Genomic DNA, 23803 nt, shown 5'->3' with positions numbered 1-23803 from the left:
GGTGCTCACAGAGCTCCTCCTGTGCTCCAGTTTGTGCCCATTGCCCCTTGTCCTGGCACTGGACGCTGCTGAAATGAGCCTGGCTCTCTCCTTGTACTCCAGGGCTGTCACAGCCTGCAGCACAAGCTGCTGAGTGAGAGGGCCTGTGCGTTGGCCTTGCCAAAAGAGAACTGGCACCAAGGATCATGCTCACACAAAGAGCTTTCTCTGAGCAGTTCAGTGGGTGCCATAGATCACAGAGAAGTAATTTGGTGAATATAAAAACTGCAGGGAACAGGTTGTAAAAGGACAAGGCTGGAGGTGCTGCAGATGATGTTGTGCTGAAATCTGACTCATGAAGACATGCGGGACTACTGTGGCCCTTTACAGAGAGCAACCCATGCAGCAGGAGCCTCCCTGGGGAGCCCTGAGCAGCAGCCAGCCATTTTCAGCTTCTTCTTTTTTTTTTTTTTTTTTAGATAAACTAAAGATTTTTCTTCCATGTACTCATCTTTTTTCCCTAGAGGATTTGCTGAGAGAAGAGAAGGGGCATACAGTGGAAGTAAAATGAATGAGTTTGCTTTCGCTTCGGCAGCTGTGGTCTCATGCAGATGCAGGTCTGCAGTGAATTCCTCCATGCTGAAGTAATGAAGGAGAAAGGTAGTCACCACTGTGGTGTAAAAAAAGGTAATCTGTGGTGTAAAATGTAATCACCATTATGCAGTGAGAGGAAGCGAGCATCACATGTTTCCTGTGATCATCTCCCTGCATTAACTGGCTTTGGAGTAATTGACATGATCTGAAGTTACCAACCACCTTGCAAATCTTCAGTTAAGCTAAGACTGAGTTAAAAGGATATTTTACAGAAGACAGATAGAATTACTACTGACTAAACGACTGTAACAGAAGGTAAACCTGAATTGTTGAGTTAGTAAGGAACAGGACCAGTCCCAGGAACCACCTCCTCTTGGGAAAAATTTTATGCAATGAGCAAGACAGGGCTGTGCCTTTTTCCCAAGATAGGTTTACATTCAAGAGTGAACACATTGCTTTAGGGGTGTCTGGATTTTGCATAACTCATTCTTTCTAGCAATAACACTATACTGAATTTTGTGCTTTGTAATTTGGTCATGGGCAGCAGTGAAAGCCGACCCTCAGCAGATCCACCCAGCCACATGGCATGTTGCTGTCACAGGGAACATGGGGACCTGTCCTAAACATAACGCAGATCAAGCATCAAACACTGTTCAGGTATTATTTATTCAGTGGCTGTGTTCTTAGGCTCCTTAGCAGTGTAAGTAATCACAACTCACTTGGAGCAAATGACACTGTCAGATCAGACAGGGACTGACAGCAGAACGAGTTGTTAGGCCTTGCACCCTGCTACCAAAGAGCACAGTTTTATCACCAGTCTGGGAGCCTTTGGGGATAGAAATACATTTATATCTACTGAATGAGTTTTAATGTCCCTTGCCTGAATTATCTCACCTTGTAATAAGCAGCAGATGTCACTTCATTAAGCACAACACGCAAGCATCAAGTATTGCGTCGTTTCAAAATCCTAGTGAAGTTTCAAATTCTAGCACAAAATATTCAGGCATAGTGGCTATGGGGCAGTTAAGTAAGTTGTCCTTTTATATTTCAGCTACAGTTTTGTGCTAACAGATGAAGTGTACTAAGAGTTTTCCTAGGACACTCTTTGCAGCAGGTGGTGGTTTCCATTCTAATCTGACTTTCATTGCTGCCCTCTTTTCCTCAGCAATTTGGGGTGTGGGGTGAGGAGGGTGCAGGGGGATCAGAAAGGCATGGCTTATTTTTGTAAGTGGAACTTACTGAAGAAAAATTAGGGAGGGTGACTTTCAATTTGATTGTTTAGATATTTCTCATTCTCTTCACTAGACTGTACAAACGAATGGGACTTTCCAGCCATTTGCATACAGTCTCAGAACAGGTTAGTTAAATATCTGTGGAGACCTAAAAATAGCAGGGAAGAAAATGGTGGCACCAAATAAGTATTAACTCAGTATTAACTCAAATAAGTATAAACTCAGTATTAAATGCACTGTAGACTAGTTAAGAGATTCAGATCCACTCCCAATCCACAGAAAGTGATGAAATATTTACCCACAGGCTTTTATTCACATTATGAAATTTTAAAAAATGGAAATACTGCACAGCAGGTAAGAAAATCCCCTAAGCTTTTTGTCCAAACATAAGTTTTCTAATTGTGAAAATGTCACTAAAGCCATTATTTCTTTTGGGTGCACTGTTAAGCCTGTGCTTATTTCTGCTTTTACCACTTCTGCGTCATGGCTCCAGATTTCAGATACCAGGATATGGGCCAGGGCCAGGTGCAGTCAGTGGGGATGGGACAAGTGTGGGTGATAACTCAGGACAGGAGGAAGAAGAGCATGGACTAAGAGTGCTGAGTATGGGCACAAAAGTGCTGGTCCATCTTTGTGTAACACGTTCTGGCTCCCTTCTAGCAGCTGAGTCACGCCACATTCAGGTCTCTTGCCCATGTAACTTGGTCTCATTTACACACAACCAAGTGAGGACTCACATCACTAAAGCTCTCTCTCATTCTCTGCAGCCTCCTGTGCCAGTAAACTTGGTGTTTGTCTCACTGCCCTCCATACAACAAAATTTTGCCTTATTTGTGGCATCTTGCCTTCCATGCAAAATATTGGCTTCCTTCAGGTGTGTGATCAAAGTTAAAATTCTTTGAGCTAGACGCTGATGTTTTATGCTGACTTTAAGAAGAGAGAGAGAAAAGGAGGGAGCAGACTTTAAGTTTGCATGCAGACATATGAAATAAGAGAGAGCTCCGATCTTCCTAAATGCTGACCTTGCAGCAGCTACTTCAGAAGTCAGAGAGATTTAAGTTCTCTTTTCCCCCATTCGCCCTTTTGGTCAATGTGCACAATAGCACCTGGGAAATGCCTGTAAAACCCTTGACCAAGTGGCTTGAGCTTTACTACCCTGCCCTATGCCCCAGTTTATAAGCCAGCCATCACCTCGTAGCTCTTAACACAGCTTCCTCAAACATCATTCCCAAAACACTTGAAAGGGATCAGCTCGCCTGGAGCAGACAAGGCTCCCTCACCGTGGAAAAGAAAGATCAGAGCAAATTCCCACCTGCCCACTTAGTCCATGAAATGCCCATTTTATCTTACAGTGCAAGTTGTTGGACTAGGAAACCAGCACCCAGCAATGTATTTGTCGAGCCATCACAGGCCAGGCTGTTGGCACTTGCTAAGTGCAGTGTAAAATGCAGCACAGCAAGGCAGGCTCGATGAGAGATTTACACATTGCTTATCAGAACAAAACACCTACTAAAAGCTTGCAGGGATAGAAGCGGCTTAATGGGAAAACAGAAGAAGTGAACAAATAGTTGAGCCTGCTGATTGACGCACAAATGACGCAGAGCACTGCACACATTTGTACACATTTACTAGTTTTGGAAGGGAGATCCTCTGAGCAACATAAAGATGGGACATTTTTTACGGAGTTTATATTAGAGTGGGAGGATATAGCTATAAATTTAATATTTTTTTCCTCATGCTCTGAAAACTGGGGATGACTTTGGCAGCAAGGGAGGCTAAATCTGCTAAAAGACCATTTGCACATAGCAAGGTCAAGTATTTTTAGCCTGCAGTTCTTATCAGCTTTTGGATGCAAACCCAGCATTTCTTCTCCTCTTCTTCTGACCCCAGCCTATAATTTAAAACTTTGTTATTAACAAAAATATTGACAGAAGCATTTCTTCTGTAAAAGTTCATTATTAACGTGCAAGAGGCCACTATAAAAAAATATACTGAAATGTATTCTTATGGTATAAATGAGGACAAAACTCAGATGTTGGTAAAAAAAGTGAGAATATTTATAATATTATGAGATCTACCAAAGTTCAGGGCCAAGAGGTCTCTTGTAGAAATTTGTTGTTACCCTTCCAGGAGTTGCTGTCTTAAGTCAAAACTCCCACATGATTAAACAAGTAGACAGAATTTCTCTGGAAAGGTTTTAGGACCTATAGCTGTCTCCATCACTGCTGAACAGGTACCACCATGGAATCATAAAAGATATAAAGTGTCACAAGTTAATTTTAACCTTTGATTGGGTCTGGAATTAATATTGGAGCATGCAGCTTCAATTATTTGTGGTCAGATTGGCTCAATTGTTACCAAAGCCAGCAAAGCTATAGGAGGAACAAATACGTAAGAGCATCATAAGTGAAGAAGTACTCATATTGTACTCAATTACTTCTCCTGGTAAATTAAATCTACTGAATAAAATATTATGTGAGTATAAACAAAATCTCTATCGTTTTGCTGAAAACAAAACAAGAAAAAAATTAAAAAATGGGGAAACAGATAAAATACAAGAACTCAGACCAATACAATGATGGATATGAATCTACAAAGTTTTAGAAAAATATGATGCTTTCTGCTCCTTTTGGAATGCAAGCCATCACCCAAAAGAAAGAAGAGCAGCTAATGAGAACGTAAGCAGAGGTTCAGCTTCCAGACAAAAGAAATTTGGAGATAAACTCAGTCTTAAGAAATTCATGCTAGCCAACAAAGTAAATAGAATCACTGGAAAAGTTCACAAATCTGCCCTAGTTCATACATCTGTCCTAGTTGCTTGCTTCTTAAGTTTACTTAGAAAAGAATTCTACTGACTTAATGACAGCAAACAGCTCCTCTTTCAGTCTGGATTTGGGATCTGAAAGACAAATTGAAATAACAAGAACAGAAGCAGCATAAAATGATCACATATGAAGAGAGTCCTTTACCTAATGTAATATGTTTCAGACTGCTCTCAGATGAGTAGGTGGCTTGCTTTTATCTGTGTGCAACACGAACTCTTTTATAACAAAAGTTTATTGTCTTCAAGTTGTTTCTCCAGTTCTGTCTTTAATTCCAAAATGCTGCTTTTTTTTTTTTTTTTTTTTTTTTTCCCCTAAACTGAACAAACCACGGTGCTGGGTCAAATGCTTCTACAGTTCAGATCAGTGCTAAGTGGAATAAGTTTCAATAGGAGCAGGATTTGGTCTGTAGGTTCAGGCTGCATGCTTCAGTATGTTTTGAAATGAAATATCTACATATTAAAAAGGGGACTTAAAATTAATCTCTTTTAGCCTTATCAATTATGGGCTTTTCTTGCTGTTGTTGTGGGTTTTGTTTGTTTGTTTGTTTTGTTTTGCAGGAGCAGTTCAACATCATGCAAGAACATGTATATTTATTGGATAGGAAGAGCACTGTACCTCATACAAAGCACAGGTGAGACAGAACAGAATTACTCCCAAGTTAGAATTTCCCTAATGTGAGCATGCAAACACATCACCTAATCTTTGCACGGGAAATATAAACCTAAATTCTAAGCAGTCAGAACTTAGATTTTACTTCTTCTCATACACATACACCTCTCTTTCTGTCATTCTTAAAAAAATTATTGATGCAATCCTCTTCTGTTTCTACACCCAGCCATCACATACTGCATCAATGAAGCTCTCTCTGACTTTATTCACATCTCATGTGAATTATTTTCTGTTTTGTGTTGTCTCCTTTTTTAAAACAAAAATGAGATAACGACATGTACCTTTCTTGTATTGACATTCAATATCTGAATAACAGAAATCAATTGGAACTTGTGTAATGGAAGTGAATTGGAACTTGCACAATACTTACTGTTAGCAGGTTAATTAAATCCATATTAGGCTCTAAATGATGAGAGGCAGTTTGCAGGGAAACCAGTTCGCTCAAGGTGATGGAAAGCTGCTGCATTTTCACTATGTTTACTTTATTTTCATCTATCCAGTCAGGAAAAATAACATGGACAGCAATCAAGTCTTTCAAATGAACTCCTAAAATAGGAATTTTGAAGCCAACACAGTCAGCAAAAGCCTTGCGGTAGTTGCAGTAGTTTCCATTGGAAGAGACCAGCTCTGTCATTTCGTTCCAGTCCTACAAACAGTCAGAGAAGCAAGTCCCTGTGAAAGCATTCATAGCATTTCCTTAATCTGTTTTAAATGAGCATAACTCATGGCAGGGTGTCGACAGCGTTAATTTCTTCCCCAGCACAGGCAATCAAGCAGAGGATCTCTGTGAGCTGATCCTTCTCCACCGAGAGAAACCCAACCAAAGTGCCTTTTAGGATGCCCTACCATGATCCAAATATTGTGCTGGTGAGACCTGGACTGCAGAGCCCATCAGACCTCCAAGAGGGGATGTTCTGCTCAATATGTTTTTTATTCTGGAGTCCACCATACCTTTGTGACTTCTGAAGACAGATGAGAATGAGTCTCTTTCAGGCGAGAAATAGAACTGTGACTGAGACCTCCCACAACTGCCATCAGTGTGTTGAAGTTCTGGAGATGAAGGAGCTTCTGCAGGAGAGATAGATCATGAAAAATTAAAAATAAAAGAAATACATGTGGCAGCTATCCTATATCACACAAGACAAGCTAAAGGAGACATACTACCATGGATAAATCAGAAATGACTAAACCAAGGGATGTAAGGGAATGGTTCAGCATTTATTTAATTGGATTGGCTACACAGGAAACTCACAATAGTGACAGTTGACAACTAGAAAACAACAAAGAAAAAACACGTTTTATAGTTTAGTCTGCTAATTTAAAAATGCAGTCATACCACACCTGAATAAAAACCTAGCACTTAGGTTGAACAGACTATTCACTGGGGAAACAGCACAAAGAGCAGCTCGTTCAGCTTTCTGCAATCTCTATTTTTATTATTGCTTTATATTGGAGAAAGAAGACTAATATACAAGACTCACCTGTGCAACATTTATAAACTTTGTGATTACTTCTGCCCTTTGCTGTGGTGTTGGCTTGCTGAGAACCATGAGCTGGACCCATTTGGAGATACCGTTAAATAAAGCAATAGACCTCTCCAAAGTAGGATTGTTCTCCAAGCAGCCATGGATCACATAGCTTTGGTAGTCTGTGAACTAACAGAAGAAAGGCGTTTTCAGTAAAATGATGGACAACTTAAGAATCAAAATGAAACTTTAATTTATTTTTTTTTCCCCTTCAAAGCTCCACTTATTTAGAAAGAAACTGAGATTCAGGATCAGTAGACCCTGATGCACACCAGTGCTTTCTTAAAAGTACTTTTTGGTCTTATTTTTATTACTTAATATATAACTTCTGCTCTACCTATTCTATTATAGTTACCACTCTCCTTTCCCTCTTCGCCTGTCCATTTATTTATTTATTTTTAATAGGTAAGCTCAAAGACAAGATTCAGACTAATCATTGTCTACAATTACATAACTTTTGGAAAACACTTTAGTCTACCCTGCAAAAATAAGTGGCACTGTTACATTTCTAAGCAGATTCCAGATCACCTGGACTCATTGACACCTCCACATAAATGCTAGTTGTTTCTCTGCAGCAGCTCTCAGTTCCTCTGTAAATTGGGTCAAAGATACTGGGCTTGTTTTTCAGACTCTGTATTCTGATGTCTGCCCTTACTTTATTTCCTGGAAATGCACCATTTTTACAACATTTTTTTTACTTGTCTCAAGCAAATAGGAAACACAACTTCAAACTACTTCTTCACATTACAGGGTAGTATAAGATTAGTTAACTCTAACTGGTTGCAGAGAAACATCTCAGCTAGCAAAATTCAAGCAGAAAAATTAACTCACAATTAAAAAAAATCAACAAGAAAAAACAATTATTGCAGGTCTGAGTCATCTTTCTGGAATTCCCACTTGAATTCAAATATATCTTAAATGTATTTAGAAATCCAATCCTTTTGTTCTTGTCCCTTTACCTTTGAGGTTAGCTTTTCACAGATCACTATAGGGTGTTTTCCTATGATTTGAAGTCTCAAGGAATAAACCTTTGAACATTATTAAAGGATGTCAAAAGAAACATTCTATTTAGACTGGTCTTAACTCCTCCTTGATCTCTTTTTCCTTCCTCTATTGAAACTAACAAATGAACAAAAAACATACTTTTTTTAGCTTTGGATCTTGATTTCTTTCATGAAAATTCTTTTTAAAAATCTCATATTTTTGCAGAAGACAACTTATCATCTTGAGAGCTTATGGCTTACTTCCGTTTGCCTCCAGATACGATAGCATCATGTGCCCTTTTCAGATAGACATTTTCAAGCAGAAATCAGCATTTCTGTTGGCATTTGGTTTACTCATTTGTTTTGCTTTAGCCACTACTTTCATTTTTATCAATTTTTGCCTCTTGCTTATGTACAATCCTGTGTGGACACAGCAATTGTATCTGAATTTTCCTCAGTACCAATATCTATCTTCTCCAAAACTGGAACCACAGAGGTCTTCTAGATTTGTTCTAGTTACAAACAACCATGTTTATCTAGCCATGCAAGACAAATATCATCTAGAAAATGAAAAGCCACAGAAAAGAGCCCAAGGTAGAGGCATGCACAGATATCTTACATGTATCTGAATGCTGTCTACATTATTTACATTGAGGTAATACACACATTTAGTAATTCCATACTCTATTCTGTAACAAACACACCTCATCAGGTGTGTGATCAGGCAGTCTTTGAATGTCAGGAGCATCAAGATGATGCAACAGTAGACATGGAAATATATTGATGAGGAAATAGAGAGTGTGGGAGGACAGGGAATCACCCAAGCCCAAAGAGCAGGAAGAAAGAGAAGTTGTGCAGTCTTTCAAGACCCAACTCAATAAGGGCCTGAGGAGCATGGACTGAACTCAGAGCTGACTCTGCTTTGGGTATGGGATTGGGTTAGAGGCCTCCTGAGATCTTTCCAACTTGAATTATCCTCTGATGCTAAGCTGAAAAATGAAAGGACAGTTTCTGAAGCAGTTGGGAGTGAAGGTAGTCTAGAGAAGTGCTATATAGGTATTTCAGTCTCTTCAAAAATTATGAAGTGCAAAGATTCCGCTTTTTCCTGAAAAGGAATTAACCGTTTTCTGCAGAGGAAAAAAAACAAAAACGCACCTGAATATTTTGAGCAATAACATTACCTTAATCAACTACTGTGACACATGGCTGCAGTAGCTTTTAGCAGCAATTTTAACCCAGAATTTCTGCACAAAATTGAATTCTGTCACTAAAATCATTGGTCATGAAAAAGATTAAGGAAGTGCTGCTGCAGCCATGGCTATGTACATCATATGAAGGATTATAAAGATTAACGACACTGAAATGTAAAAATGTTCTATTAAACCATATGAACACACTCTTAAAGGACATGCTCCTAATTGCAAGTGACAAAGTTGTGGGCTTCTTACAGAAATTCTCCTAAAAGATTTATGCTCCAGAAAAGTGAGATGTTCAGCCAGCTCAATGGGCTCCAGATGATCAAACAGCAGGCAGGCTTTTCCTTTCTTGGAAATCTTCTTCCTCTGTGTAACTCTTCTCATCCAGTCATAGGAAGGACTGCAACAGAAAAATAAACACACTTCTCATTTCTCTTTGGGTACAAGTGAGTGTAGCCTACAGTTTGCATAAAATTTTCAAGAGACAGATCATGACTTTTCTGAGCTATGACATCCAGCACATAATAAACAGAGTAAGATATGTTCAGGTGTGCAATAAGGGGTAAGGAACTCAGGGCACTCAGTAGCACTCAGAGGTGCTACTGCACATGATAAATGATAGAAGGCTTCTATAGAAACAAAAGGACAACGTATTCTTCTCTATGATACAGGAAGCTGTAATTCAAAAATGCCTTGGGACCAGAATAAAAATAAGTAACACAAAACTGTGATTAAGAAAAAGAAGACTTGAATAACATCAAAGATTAATTTTTACTGTGTAAAACCACAAGTCCATGAAACAATATAACAGCAGAAATACCATCAGTAAAACAGCTACCAAAACACTATGGAGTTTGTGTATCAAAAGGTTAATCATTTACTTGTGAGCAATGGAATAATTCCTACCCAAATACAGTAAAGGCACTTCACAGAGTGGAAAGTGGTTGCTAAATCAATATTTTAAAACGAAGATCTAGGAACCTGCATTTATGTGATTTCACTGGCATTGTTGCAACTTGCAACCCTCACTGAAATTAGCTGTCCTTCCAGATTACTATGACTTTTTTTTTTTTTTTTTTTAAATAAAGAAAAAAAAATCATTCTGAATATGTCACATTTTAGAAGAAAATCTGCAATATCACGTGAGATACGGAAACCTGCCTGGCTATGTTTAAAAGGTAATTTTTGGGAAGTCATGGAAATAGTAGTGTAATCACTTTGAAGCAAGAAAATCACACATGTTGATGCTAAAGATTATCCAGTTAAATCATAGAAAAAAGAACACAGAAAGGCATCGGCAAAATTAAACAGGTTTCAGATGCAAGAATAAAAATGCTTCCATAGGAAAATATAAAATTTACATAATGTGCCAGTCTCTGCATTGCTTGTCATTCTGTATGAAAAGTTACAAGAAAAAAAAGTAATTTAATTAGCATTAGCTTTTTCAACAGTCAGAAAAATGATTTCTTTATCTTTTATATTAAATATATATATATAAATAAGTCTTCTCTTTACTGTGACACTACAACTACAATTTCAATTGCTTCAAATTTAGAAGATGAGAGGGTTTTTGTAAATGATTATTTACTCTCTCAAGAGCAGGATGGCCCTTAATATTGTTGTGTTTTGCACAAAATTGGAATTCTGATGTTACAGAGAATAGAAGGAAAGATGGTGAAGCTCATGACATCCTTACATGCTGGAGATATCAATGAGATGGATGTGATCCTCGTAGCCGAGCTGGCTGGCTAACTCTCTAAATTCTTCAGTCAAGCGAATCAGTCCAAGATCCAAGTTAAATTCTGCAGGAAATTCCAAAATCCAGTATCTGAAATCAACAGAAGGTGGTTTAGACAGTGAGGGATTTAGGTGTAATATTCAGTGGCTGTGCTGGTATACTCGCATTTTAATCAATAGAACTTATGAATATTTGAGACCCACAGGCTTTAGGGCAGAGAGGATCCAATGAAAGGGTCGGTAGCATCACGCAAAAGGCACTTTATCATCTAATTTCCTTCAGCTAACTCACCCGAGCACAACACAGCAGCATTCTGTTGAAATGCCAAATTAAAGTGATGCATTGGGTGACACACACAAAAGGCACCCACATGTGCCCTGACTTGCATTTCCAGGGCACCCAGATGACACTTGCAATTATCCTTTGTCTAGAGGGAGACACTGTGCTCAGAAAAAGATTTTCCAGGGAAATGAAAATGTGAATTTAAGTGGCAGCTCTACCATGATAGCCATGCAAACAAGATCACTCTTCTGATGTCTATGAGATCAGGGAAAAAGGCTTCATCAGTCCTGCTTTCAGTACTCTTCTCCCCTTCCTTGGCAGTGATATAATTTAGTCCAGAGGAAGGAAGGAAGAAAAACATTCTTTTTCTTCACAATGACAAAGAAAAGAGAAAAAGAAGAGAAAGAGAAAAGAAAAAGAAAGAAAAAGCATATTTCCATGGTTTAGTTTTAAAGTTCAGAAAAAGAAATTACAATAATAGTATCTGCAGCAGCATAAAAACAGAGGCATGCCTACCTCATGAAATAGCAGATTTTTAATCTGAATTCATTGCAGTTCTCCCCACTGGCATCTCTATATGTAGACTAGTTAAAGAAACCTTTGTGTGCCTTGATTCGGTAGTGTTGTTTTTATCTACAGCATTCTGTGACTCTACACTAGATGAATAAGAAATGGTATTAAACTTCTAGAGGTAACTACAGCATACTCAGATATTTCATTCATTTTCACAACATCTTAAGACAGAGAACATTTATCAGTTGCCATTTTGGCTTTTGCCCTAGCAAAAATGCCTCTATTACACTATTCTGAGTACTCTGCTGAACAGTTTTGAAGACGTGGGCATTTAACTACCACAGTAGTTCATACTAGTCCAATGCTTGCCAGCATATATTTGAAAAGTTATCTTGGCAACATTTCTCCATTTATTCAAAGAAAGCATGCCTCAGCAAACTTGTACTTATGGAAAAAGTCTACAACCAATAGCAGAAGAAAGCTCCCAGATTTCCACCTCCTAGTGTGAAAACAAAACAAAACAAAACCCAACTCTGTTTGTCAGTAATTAACTGACATTTTTTATATGCGGTCACAGAAGCAATCTACTTTCAACATTGTAATGCTGACTTGCAAGACTTCCTGAAAGGATATGTGGACAGAAGCTTGCCAGCGAGCTCTGTGGAAGGCAGGTACCAGCGGTGCATTAGAAGAAAGGTTCTTGGCAAATGGCTGGAGCACTGATTTCCTTTGTCATCTGCAAAAGAGCAACAAGTGAATTAACTAGTCATGAACAGAGAGGAGCTGGTATTCTTCAAGTGGAGATAGAAGGTATAAAAAGTGAAAATGTTAGGTGGTTATCTACCAAATAGGAAACAAAAGCAAAACAGACAAATGCTATTTAGGGATAAATATTTCTAAATTCTAGTGCTGGGTATTTAAAAGTATTTGTTTTATTGGAGTTTTAAACAGTCCAATTAAATATTAGACTGTTTAAAAAGGGGATCTGCCTCAAGGAATTCAATTTCAAAGCAACACCTCAGGTCTGGAGGTGCTGGATCCTATTCTTCAGCTGCCATACAGACCCTTGCATCAACATAGCCACTGAGATTACAGGAAGTTTATTCCTGGCAGGCTGGCTGACCATCAGTGCTCCTCATCCACAATCTTAAACTATTTTCTGTCTCTTTCAACAGACAATAGTCAATATGTGCGTATGAGATGGGAACCACACACAGATTTATAGTTGTCAAGAGTGTGTATACAAGGGAGAGAGGCTTGACTTCCAGCAGACATCAAGTATATGGGCTCTGCTACTTCTCTAGGGCACTAGGTATGGTGGTGGTCTACAAAAATGGGTATACAGGGATGCACTACATTCAGTAGCAAGATCTGGCCCTTCATTATTTAATCTTTCTCACCTTCATATGCTTGTTTCTCTCCACAAGGGGAAAAAATATACCTCGTTCAAATCAAAAGCTGTCCTGCATTTCAAGAGACTTGAAATGTAGCTTTGTGAATTAAGGCCCCATTTCAAATTATTTAAGCACATCCATGAACTCATCTGGCTGCAGGGTGACATATGTCATGATTAATGGTGCTGTGGATCAAAGTCCATTTCATCACTTCTTTCCCTCAGACCTGGTATATCACATTTTAATAAGAGTAGAAAGATTACATGAGCCTTAAGTCATATTATTTCCAGTTATTGCATGATGATTTGGAAAACCTTTCAGAATAACAACTGGTCAGAAAAGCAGCTGTGTAACCACTCAAGACAATGCCAGAAATAACTCCTTGAACAATTCAACTAAATGCTTGTGCTGATCAAAGTCATCACTTTTAAAACCACTATACCCAATGCTGTGCTTTATCTGTATGAAGAAAATGCAACAGAGTATGCATATGCTTAAACATGCATATGCATATTCTGGCCTGCATGATTCTGGGACAATATGAAACATGGAAAATTTTACAGAACAGAAATGTTGTTTGCCAAGGGAAACACTGGCTAAATCAGAGAACTGCAGGGGTTATGCTATAAGATGAATTTCAAGAACAACAAAACAGAACATTGAAAACTCCTACCAAACATTTCGATACAAGCATTCAAAAGTTCATCCAATGTTGCAGCCTTCCCAAGTGTGTTTGACCCCATTGTTCTTTAATTGTTGTCAAAAAATAAAAGACATTTTCACCAAGTGGAAGAACACTTCTTCAGCTGCACAGCTTTTTCACTTTATTGTTGGTTGCATTCTTAGCTTTCTTTCTTCAAGGAAAATCTGGAGAAAGAAAGTAAAAGAAATCAAAACTATATGACTATATGAAAGAATTATCAGGATGCAATGTTTACAGTTCAACTCATCTTCTCTCTAAAATGTTTTTTTCTGCACACAACACAGATCACATGAAAGACTGCCATAAGCTATCCTTACGTTCCAGCTTGTGTTTTTAAGAGTTTTCCAATTGTTCAATTGTTTGTACACTAGCACAAAATAAATCCATGGCAGGGGTCATAAAACAGAAACCAGATGGTAAATGAGGGCATGCATGTACGATGACGCACACTTTGTTCGGGTCATTTTATGTACACTTGATAAGTCACTTCTTGTTAATAACCCTGCTTTCATGTTCAAAGCATAACAATTTGTTTTTCCTAAGGTTACTGGTTCATGTTAGATATCTTCTTATGCTAATGTTCTTAACTGGCACAGACCACATAAAATATTTAATGAAGATCATAGCAAGTACTAAACTCAGAGGCAATTTTTCAAAGAACCTGAAGATTGATTACTACAGCTTTTAAAAATAAATCTTTCTACAGTAGCTGAACACACATAGAAGGCTGAATGCATACAGAAACTTCTAAACTGTACTATGTATTTAATTAGCAGATATCCATTTACCTGAATGATGCACAAAGTACTCCCTTACTAGATTTCAGAAATAATTTCCATGTTATATTTAAAGAACTGATAGGACAAGGGGGAATGGTCTTAAACTAAAAGAGGATAGATTTAGACTAGACATTAGGAGGAAATTCTTCACTGTAAGGGTAGTGAGGCACTGGAACAGGTTGCCCAGAGAAGCTGTGGATGCCCCATCCCTGGACGTGTTTTTTCTTTTTCATTTTTGCTAGTATTACCATCCCATCTCCTATAATATATAGCATAGGATAGTACAATTCCTATCTTCTGTTGGCAACAGTATTAAAGCAGCCAAACAGTAATCAACAAGTAATGCACCATGTAAAATTGCAGTGTTGTTTTTTATTTAATTATGACAGCTATTTAACTAGTAGATACCTAGATCCTAATCCAGTACCACCCTCTGCAAACAACCTATCCGACCACTAATGGGTTTTATGCTTCTAAAAGAAGGATGTAACATTTCCACTGGAGGAAGAACTGGCTGACTGGGGCTGAGCCACATATCCACAGCTGAGCCAAAATGTTATATCACATCTCTTGATTGCAGCCTCCAACAAATACAGCCACAAACTACATCATTATTTGTGTGATTAAGCACTGCTGTTCTATCGCAACAAGAAAACTCTCGTCTATATCATGCCATAACAGTATCCAGCCACTCCACCAGAACTAGAGATGGATGTGTAAAACACAGCTATTTTTTTCACCTATTTAAATTAAATAAATGATATTCTGATAGTCAGTAGTTCAATGCAAGATAAGCGGGAGAAAAAAAAAAAAACACAAAACAATGACAACGAAAAACAGACAAGAAAATCATAGCAGAGCTTTTCTACATGTTGTATTTGGTTTACACCAAAAGGTTTTGTAGTGTCAGGGCTGTGGGGATAGCCTCTGTGATCAGAGCACAGCAGCTGCCTCATGTCAGATCAGAGCCAGCTCTAGATGGCTGCAAAATGGACCTGCCACTGGCCAGAGCCAAGCCAGGGAGTGATGCTGGTTGGACCTCTGAGAAAGCAGGTTGAAGAAAGGTAAAAGTGTTGTGCAAGAGCAGCTGGCAGAGAGGAGTGATAAATGTAATAGAATCAGCCCTGCAGACCCCAAGGTCAGTGCAGAAAGAGGGCAGGAGGTGCTCCAGGCATGGAGAAGCAGTTCCCCTGTGGCCTGTGGAGAGGCCCCTGGTGGAGCAGGCTGTCCCCCTGCAGCCCATGGGTCCCACATGGAGCAGACCTCCATGCTGCAGCCCATGGAGAGGAGCCCATGCAGGAGCATGGGATCTGGGGGGAGCTGCCACCAATGGGGGACCCGTGTTGGAGCAGCTTGCTCCTGGGGGATGGACCCCGTGGTACAGAGCCATGTGGAATTAGTTCTTGAAGAGCTGCTGCCTATGGGCAGCCCCCACAGGCTCAGTTTGGGAAGGATGGCATCCCGTGGGAGAAACCCCATGTGGAACAGGGGCAGAGTGACCATGAAGGAGAGGTGGAGATGCAGCATCAGGGACTGACCACTGCTCCCATCCCCTGTTCTCCAGTGCCGCTCAGGAGGAGGATGTAGAAGAGAGTCAGTGGAGAGGGATGAGGTGGTTTTAGTTTGCTTTTAGTTCTCACTGCTGTAGTCTGTTATTAGCAGACAATAAATTGCATTAGTCTTCCTTATGCTGAGTCTGTTTTGCCCGTGACAGTAACTGCTGAGTGATTGCCCTGTCTTTATCTCAACCCATAAGCCTTTTTTTATCATATTTTCTCCTGTTCTTTTGAGGAGGGGGAGTAAGAGATAAGTTGTGGTGGAGTTTCCCTGCCCATCAGGGTGAAATCACCACACACAGAAAGACTTAAAAATGTTTAACATACACATAGATAGTTATTTTGAACAAATATCTTTCCTTAGCACTCCCATGCAGTGTAATTGCATTTTGTGTTCAACATTTTGGAAGTCTTAAGATGGCTTTGTGGGCTGTCCTGAGAGATGTATTTAAAATGAGTGTGCAGGTTGTGAGCTCTGGAGACAGATGCAGTCAGATGTAATGCATTATCTTTTAAAAGAAATAGAGTACACTGCCAGTAAACTTGTGGTCTCGTGTAAAAACATCAATGGTGAGAACACAGTGGGCAGCATGCAGTCAAGTTTTAACTGGTGGCTACTGTTATTTGTATAAGCAGAAGACATCACTTTTACTGCCGGAGGCTACTAAGGGGAGGTCCACACCTAGAAGGTACAGGGGTTAAACTTCATATTAAAATGTCAAGCCAGCACGTATCCCTGTGTGGGCACTTTCACATGGCTTTCACATGTATTGGTTACAGGTGCGAGCAAACCAGTAAGTTGAGTTTAAATATGCTTACGTTTGACATACAGGGTAATATTTATTTAGCTAAGTGGAATTAAAACAGCTTTTTAGCCAAAACAAAGCAAATGTAGATGTAGCATTTTCTCCCATTAATTAAAAGCAGGCTATTTTTCTTCTACTTAGGGATAATAAACAGAGCTACATGTGAACAGTTCAACTTTGACACAGAGGCACCTCTATGGGTCTCAGTTCATCTATAAACTTTACAGAGACCTGCATGCAGTAGACTCATACTCTTTACAAGATTAGGACATTCTTGAGGGTTTAAGTACACCAGAACTCTCCTCTTCTCCCCCTTCCCTAAGCCTACACAACCCATCAATGAATGCTTGCATTAAATGGTTTCTACGATTTCTACCATGCAGCTGGACAAGAACTGCTAAATGTGAGCAGCTGAACAGGGAAACTGAATCAGTAGCAGTACACAGAAAAAGAAGCTGAGAAAAAAATTGGGAGTCTCATGAGAACATTTATGGCTAAGTTTCCTTATTATACCTTTCTGCTTTATCCTGTGTTGTTCATGTCCATAGCAAGCTCTTTGGGACAGACCTCATCTGCTATCCCGCAGATGCAGAAGAGGATCTCACCATGAGGTGCTTTCTTGCGCTTAGTCTCTACACATATTAGTGTAATTACCATAATAAGAATCCCAGATGGGACACTTAATAGCTGCAGCTTTGTGTACACAGGTGCAATCCAGACATCTGTGTAGGCTCAATACGGGCCCTAGGTTGCCCTGCATGATTCCTGAAGTTTACCCACCCCACAAGCAGTTAATATTTTCTTGTAGGTTGTCTCTACCTGTTTATTTGTTACAGTACACACAGCTCCATCCCTAGAAAACTCTGAGCAGGTAATTTACTTGGTCAAGTTTCTCCAGCTGACACATGCTGAAGATGTGCTAGGCAGGAAAGAACAGTGACAGGGCACTGTCTGGCAGCCTAATGCCACTGCTTCTGTCTCAGTCCATGACCTCAAGCATCATATGCAGCTGGCAGCAGGATGGCACATCTGGCCTACAAATGACGCTTTGTCATTTGGCATGGGAACACAGAACAAGGGGAAGACTGTTGCACTGCTCCATGCATGCAGGATATGAGGCTTGGCTGGGGGCAGGGGAGGAATACAATTTAAATATGAATCTTGGGCACTTCCAGTGTGACTCACCAGTAGTCACTCACCTTTGCTACACACCTTCAGACAGCAGTTATCCAATAAACTGGGAGATCCTCGTTAACTGTCTACACCGTGTTACTTTAATTCACCCTTCACCTGGATCAAAGTGGAACTTCAAAAGGCACTAAATGGAGCGGGATGTCCATGCCTTTGTCAGGAAGTGGACAGGGGGATGACTAAGTGTATACGTCTAATGAGAGGTTAAAGCCAAACCTTGTATTAACAACAGACACTGCACAGGGGATGTTAGTGGCTCTATACCTCTAGACACTCAATGGGATGAAGTATCACCTACTCAATTTCATTTATCTACCCCAAACCATTATAACCTCTAAGGTGGATTGTCCCTCGCTAGCAGCCAAGCACCCACACAGCCATTCACCCATCCCTCATCCCCTGCTATGCATTGCAGGGTGAAATAGGAGGAAAAGGAGTGAGAAAACTCATGGATTGAAATAAAGAAAGAGAAATCACTCACCAATTACTGTCACCGGCAAACAGACTCAATTTGGAGAATTTAACTTAATTTATTCCCAATTAACACAAATATTTAATTAGTGACTTGGGTATTAGGAAACAGAAGACGCATTAAAAATCCTATCCTCCTCCTCTCCCAGAATCAGCTTCATTCCAGATACCTCTCTGTTTCCCTTTTTATTGCTGCAGATTACACACAGTCCCTTCAGAGAGCCAATGAGCATTGTGGGAGGTCAGGGTCAGGAGGAAACACAGCAGTTTCTTTCTGCTGCTCCTTCCTTCTCATTACTGTCCTGTGCTCCAGCATGGGTCCTCTACGGGTTACAGTCCCTTCAGAGGAGTACCTGTTCCATCACTGGCTTATCCATGAGCCACAGTCCCTTTGGGAAGTACCTGCTGTGCTACAGAGTAGCTCCTAGTCCTCTGACCCTATTATTCCCTCTGCTCTTCCCTCTATTTTTCCCGCACCCTCCATCCCTCATACTCTCCATGTTGTCTCCCCCTCAACATTTTCAGCCCTTGCTCAGACATTTTCACGGAGCCACTGCCAGCTTGGCTGATGGGCTCAGTGGTAGCCTGTGGTGGATTCCTTGCAAAGACAGCTGGAGCACCTGTGTCTGGCACAGGGCATCCCCTGGCCTCCTCCCACAGAGGCCTCACCTGAAGCCCCTCTGCTGCCAAGCCTTGCCATTGACATCCAGTACAGCCTCTAAGGGATGAGCGTTTGTGGCCCTAATAGAAAACTATCAAAGTTACAAATTGCCAAATGTATTTCATTGTGTTCAGCTTTGAGAGCAGAGTCCACTGGGCTAATTACTTCAAGTCATTACATATCACCCACTTAACACAGATGGGTGTTGTGAACAATTTAGATGCCTAGACATCCACTCTTCTTTGGGAACAGGAGTTATAGGAACAGGAGTTAAATGAACAGGACCATAGCTCAGAGACAAAGGGGATATATAGCTCTGCTCATATGCACTATCAAACTATTAGTTCACATAATGCCTTGTGGAAGTTCATAAATTAGATTATGGGGTACAACATATGCTGATCTAACACAAAAGAGAAGCTTACAGAAATCATGCGGAATGCTAATGGACGGTCACACGACCAAATACTTTAAGTAATCAGAAAGTCACTTGATTAAGGCTTGAGCTGCTTAAACAGTGTTTTGTTCAGCATTCCTACCTCTTACTGTGAAATATAACCAAGATTTCTGAGACAATTAAAAACCAAACAAACAAAAACAAGTTTCCTCATATATAAGCCCCACAAAATAATAGATAATTTGATAAATGGATTTCTGAAAAACAAAGCTTTCATTCTCAATTGTAATGTTAGTGTTATGCAATGATATCTAGTATAATCAATTCTAGTTATCTACCTTACTTCAGCTTTTTTCCCATCCATTTCTACACTTGCTTCCTCAATTTATTGTGTTGGCATCTGTCTCTGTAAGTCCAGCTAATAATGGCAGTAAAATCTGAACATACATCCCTGAATTATTTAATGTACGATTAAATTATTTACTTCCACGTTCCATGGGTCAAAGTAATACAATTACCCAGGAATGCATCAAGTTCAAAGAAAGATCCAGAGGAGGACTTTAGTTCATCTTCACAAAGAGGGAAACTTCTAGTCACACTTCTCAGTAGACTTGTCATAAAAAAAGTGTTTTGTTGTTCCCAGTAAAGCAAAAATAAAATTACAAATATAATACATTTGATTAGCATGTATGACATCAGAGGAAGCAGCCCTTCTGAGAATATTTGCCCTTCAGACATGTTAGAGATCTCCACCACCACAGGACAACCCATCAAGAGAGAACAGCTAATAGCAATAAGAGTTCATATACTCCTTTATCCTAATTCCCAATTTTTTAATATCCTATTTTTTTCAGAACATGAATCAATGCACTATCAATACTTCATGTGAGTTATGCTACTGCTTGTAAGCCTTATGAGAAACTCCTGGCAATTACCTTTATTATTCACAAACTTCCTTATAGCTCTTTACAGTATTCAGCGAATAAATCTGGTTTGTTAACCTAGTCAAGCAGGGGGAAGAAAAAACCAAAACACCTTATCAGGATGTATTCTTGACTGGTTATACTGCTTAATGCTGGTTTCGCTTTTCCCAAGAGAAAACTTTTTTTAAAGCTATTTTAAAACACACATGGGGAAATAATCAACTCTTCTGTTCTGAAAGACAAATAATAGTCAGTATATTCATTTCTGTATATCTGTAGCAAAGTATTTTAATATTTTATTATCATTTACTATTGCCAGCTGTATTCTCTTAAAGCCAAGCTAAAAAAATCAGACATTTACTAATTGGATTACTAAGAAATCCTAGGCCCTGTTTGCCTAGGTCTTCTGATATACTCAGTGTGGAGATATCCTTTTTCCTTCACAAGCTATTTTTTCTCTTATTTTTAACTAAGCCAAAATTCTTGTATAGTGGTATAGTCCTGGAGCAGTGTCTTTTGTGAAGCTGTTGAATCTCTCAAGACTTAGGATAGCTTTAAGAGTAAACACTACTCCCAGTTTCACACTAGTTTTCAATCAATTTTAAGGCACAGGGAATTATAAGAGCCTCTAACTTCTAATATATGCCAATAATTTTCTTATCAAAGCTTTTGTTTGATAAACCCATGGCTTCCAAATCAATTTTCCCTTGGAAGAAGCTTTTTCCCTTCATACAATTCTGTAACTTCCAGGTATTTCCTGCTGCAGACGATGTGCTCCTGGCACAATAGGCCCACACTGACAGCTGCATTGCAGACTGTATATATATATTAATGCCCATGCATTATTATGATGCCACAAGAATTACAGCCATGTATGGAGTTTCTCAAGCACTTAAAACTTCTCAGAATTGTGTTGGTCATGCAAAATGTGGACATTATTGCTAACTGTCCCAGAAAGTGAGATGTTAAAACATATTGTCCTTTCCCTCCTCCACCTCTGCAGCTATGTTGTATCAAGAAGAGATACCCACAGTCACAGATACCAACGCAGAGAGACTTCAACACCTACCACCTATCTGCCATCATTTCCAGCATTGACGACTGTATCTAATTTCTCACGCTTTCTGGTTTCTGGCATCTCCCCAGCTGAAGAACAACCAGTTACTTTACAAAAGCAAGGGCAATGCTTTGTGAAGAGGGGTGGTTAAGCACATGTTTATTTTCCTGTTCAGCCCCATTATCCCATACCTTACATCTCTCCCCATGAATTCACAGCCTGTACCCATTCCAGTGTGAGATCAATCAAAACATGGGGTAACTTCAGAAATATCTCGACCACATGTTTATGGCCTGGGAAGTACTTATCAGTGTAGTAAATAGAAGGCAGTTGGCAAACTGGCAAAACAATAAAGGCAGGAAGAGGCTTTCAGAGACTTAGGTAATGGGAAGCTGGATGTCTGGGATGAAGCAAGACAGAGTTAAAAGGACAGAGGGGCAGGAGAGGACTTTGGCTACTTTTCCTCATTTGGCTGTTACGGTGCATTTCTACTGGAATGATCTTTTGTTTCCCCTTTGATGAATGTAGAAAACAGTTCACATGTAACTGCTATTTCTCCACAGATGTGCTAATAGGTCCCAGACAAGGCGAGAAGACTGGACCAGTTGCTAATGATCAGTAACCCTTCTCACTCCTGGTGGCAGCACCCCATTCAATTGAGAGCAATTGCTCTTTAGAGAGAGAATGCGAATTAAAATGGTACACTAGAAGACAGCAACAGACACACATGACAGCAGAAGGAGTTGCAGCTCCATCCTAGGAACTCGTGAAAATTGCCAACTACTGCACACTCACATGAATCAGGGATACTTGCCTTGCACAGTGCTGTGGTTTTGCATCTGCAGAAGTTGCCAATGACTCAGAGCTCACAGGCATGCAAAAAGCTGGTAGAATAAAAACACAGCCTGGAGGTCAGGAGAGATCCAGTATCTTTCTTTGCCAAATTCCATGAGCAGAAATACATGAGCAGCTCCTTACATCTCGGTATTTTCAATGAGTTTCCCCTGAGAAGAAGTGTAAACAGTGGTAGGCATCTGATATCTTAGTGATGCAGAGAGATTATTTTAAACACAGACATACAGTGTTTCTTAAATCAGTTCACGGGTTTCTCAAATAGTAAGCTTCTCAACGAGAAAAGCAGAGGAGAGACTATTTGCATTTTCTAGTGTGTCTGATCAGACTTTGAACTTATTTTCAGAGGTAACAAAGCAACTGTCGTCTGACTAAATCTTGTCTCCTTACTAAGCTGTTGACTAAGAAACACACATTGGTTAGCAAGATCCTAGATCCTACGAAGACAAGGAGCAAACTTCTCAAACTGTTTATGATAACACAAGAGGTCTACAGGGCACAGGATATGAGAACAGCGTCACCACGGTTAATGGCTATATCCAAGCTTTTGGAACAGAGGGAGTTTTATTAATAATCACGAACCTTCCTAACAATAAGACATTTTGCAGCCAACAAGTTAAATGACTCCTTTTAAAAAACATAAAATAGTGGCAACACAGAAATTTCTCATCAAAAGATCTGAAACACCAATACAAGCTCATCTGAAGAAGGAGCTATGTATAAAAGTACACAGAACAGCAAGAAAATTAGAAAAAGGGGAAGGAGCAGAGTAAAAGAATGTCTGTTTCAAAAAAAAAAAAAAAAAAAGAGGAAAAGCATCTTACAGATCCTGTTTTAATAAGTAATATATTAAATAAGTAACCTTGATCTGTAGTTTTCTAAGAATATCTTGGTAGTTAACTATTTATTGTACAAAGAAATATTTAACACAGGCTTGCCATTACACAACTATCCCCCCTCCACAGCCTACTACAACAGACTTCAGAGAAGACGGTCCAAAAGGAGCAGATTTTGAAACACAGACATCAAGCGAACTGCAAAAGAGCCTTTCCTTACTAGATGTTAATCTGAAAACCTCTCTTATTTTGGTTCCAAACCCTGAGCTGAGAACTATATCTAAAAAAAAGGATTAAGTGCGCAAATCCTGTCTCCCTCTCACTTCCAGGGCCTGACTCCAGGGCTGCAATTCTTAGCCTGGTCTCTCCCTTCTCGCCTCCTCACCCCAGAAGGTGATTTCCTAACGTGCGAAGCACCTCAAGCTTCTAGCCTCTTTCTGAATTTTCATTGTTAAAGATCCCAAATGCTCAACACTGGGCTTCCAGAAGCATATCAGAGTCAAAAACGCCAAGCAGCTCCCCACTTAGGTCAGTCTTAAATCCTTTTGGAATCTGTACACCAGATACTCCTCTGCCTTGCCTGTATTAAGCATCCTTTGGTCATAACTAGCTTGTCACTCCCATCCTAAAAGGTGCAGCA

At 39.7% G+C, this 23803-nt stretch overlaps 1 protein-coding gene across 5 annotated transcripts in view; it reads right to left on the bottom strand.

Annotated features, from left to right (window-relative positions):
* The window catches only part of RASGRP3 (RAS guanyl releasing protein 3), a 54854-nt gene that overhangs the window by 16014 nt on the left and 15037 nt on the right, over positions 1–23803 (bottom strand). For 2 of the 5 annotated variants that reach the window (XM_084283995.1, XM_084283994.1), the window contains exons 2-9: positions 13605–13798; positions 12173–12273; positions 11541–11605; positions 10701–10832; positions 9257–9404; positions 6781–6954; positions 6251–6367; positions 5670–5945 (exon numbers count right to left, since the gene is read on the bottom strand). In XM_084283995.1, the coding sequence (XP_084140121.1) occupies positions 5670–5945; positions 6251–6367; positions 6781–6954; positions 9257–9404; positions 10701–10832; positions 11541–11605; positions 12173–12273; positions 13605–13674 (1083 nt within the window). In that variant the 5' untranslated portion in view covers positions 13675–13798. Of the gene's footprint in view, positions 1–5669; positions 5946–6250; positions 6368–6780; positions 6955–9256; positions 9405–10700; positions 10833–11540; positions 11606–12172; positions 12274–13604; positions 13799–22289; positions 22480–23803 lie in introns of all 5 variants that reach the window. The other 3 variants (XM_084283993.1, XM_084283996.1, XM_084283997.1) reach the window with 3 other exon arrangements.

This window comes from Netta rufina (assembly GCF_964035555.1).
Source record: "Netta rufina genome assembly, chromosome: 3".
In the NCBI taxonomy this organism is placed as follows: Eukaryota; Metazoa; Chordata; class Aves; order Anseriformes; family Anatidae; genus Netta; species Netta rufina.
The sequence above is the reverse complement of the archived record's forward strand: the minus strand, read 5'-3'. Positions and strand labels throughout refer to the sequence as shown.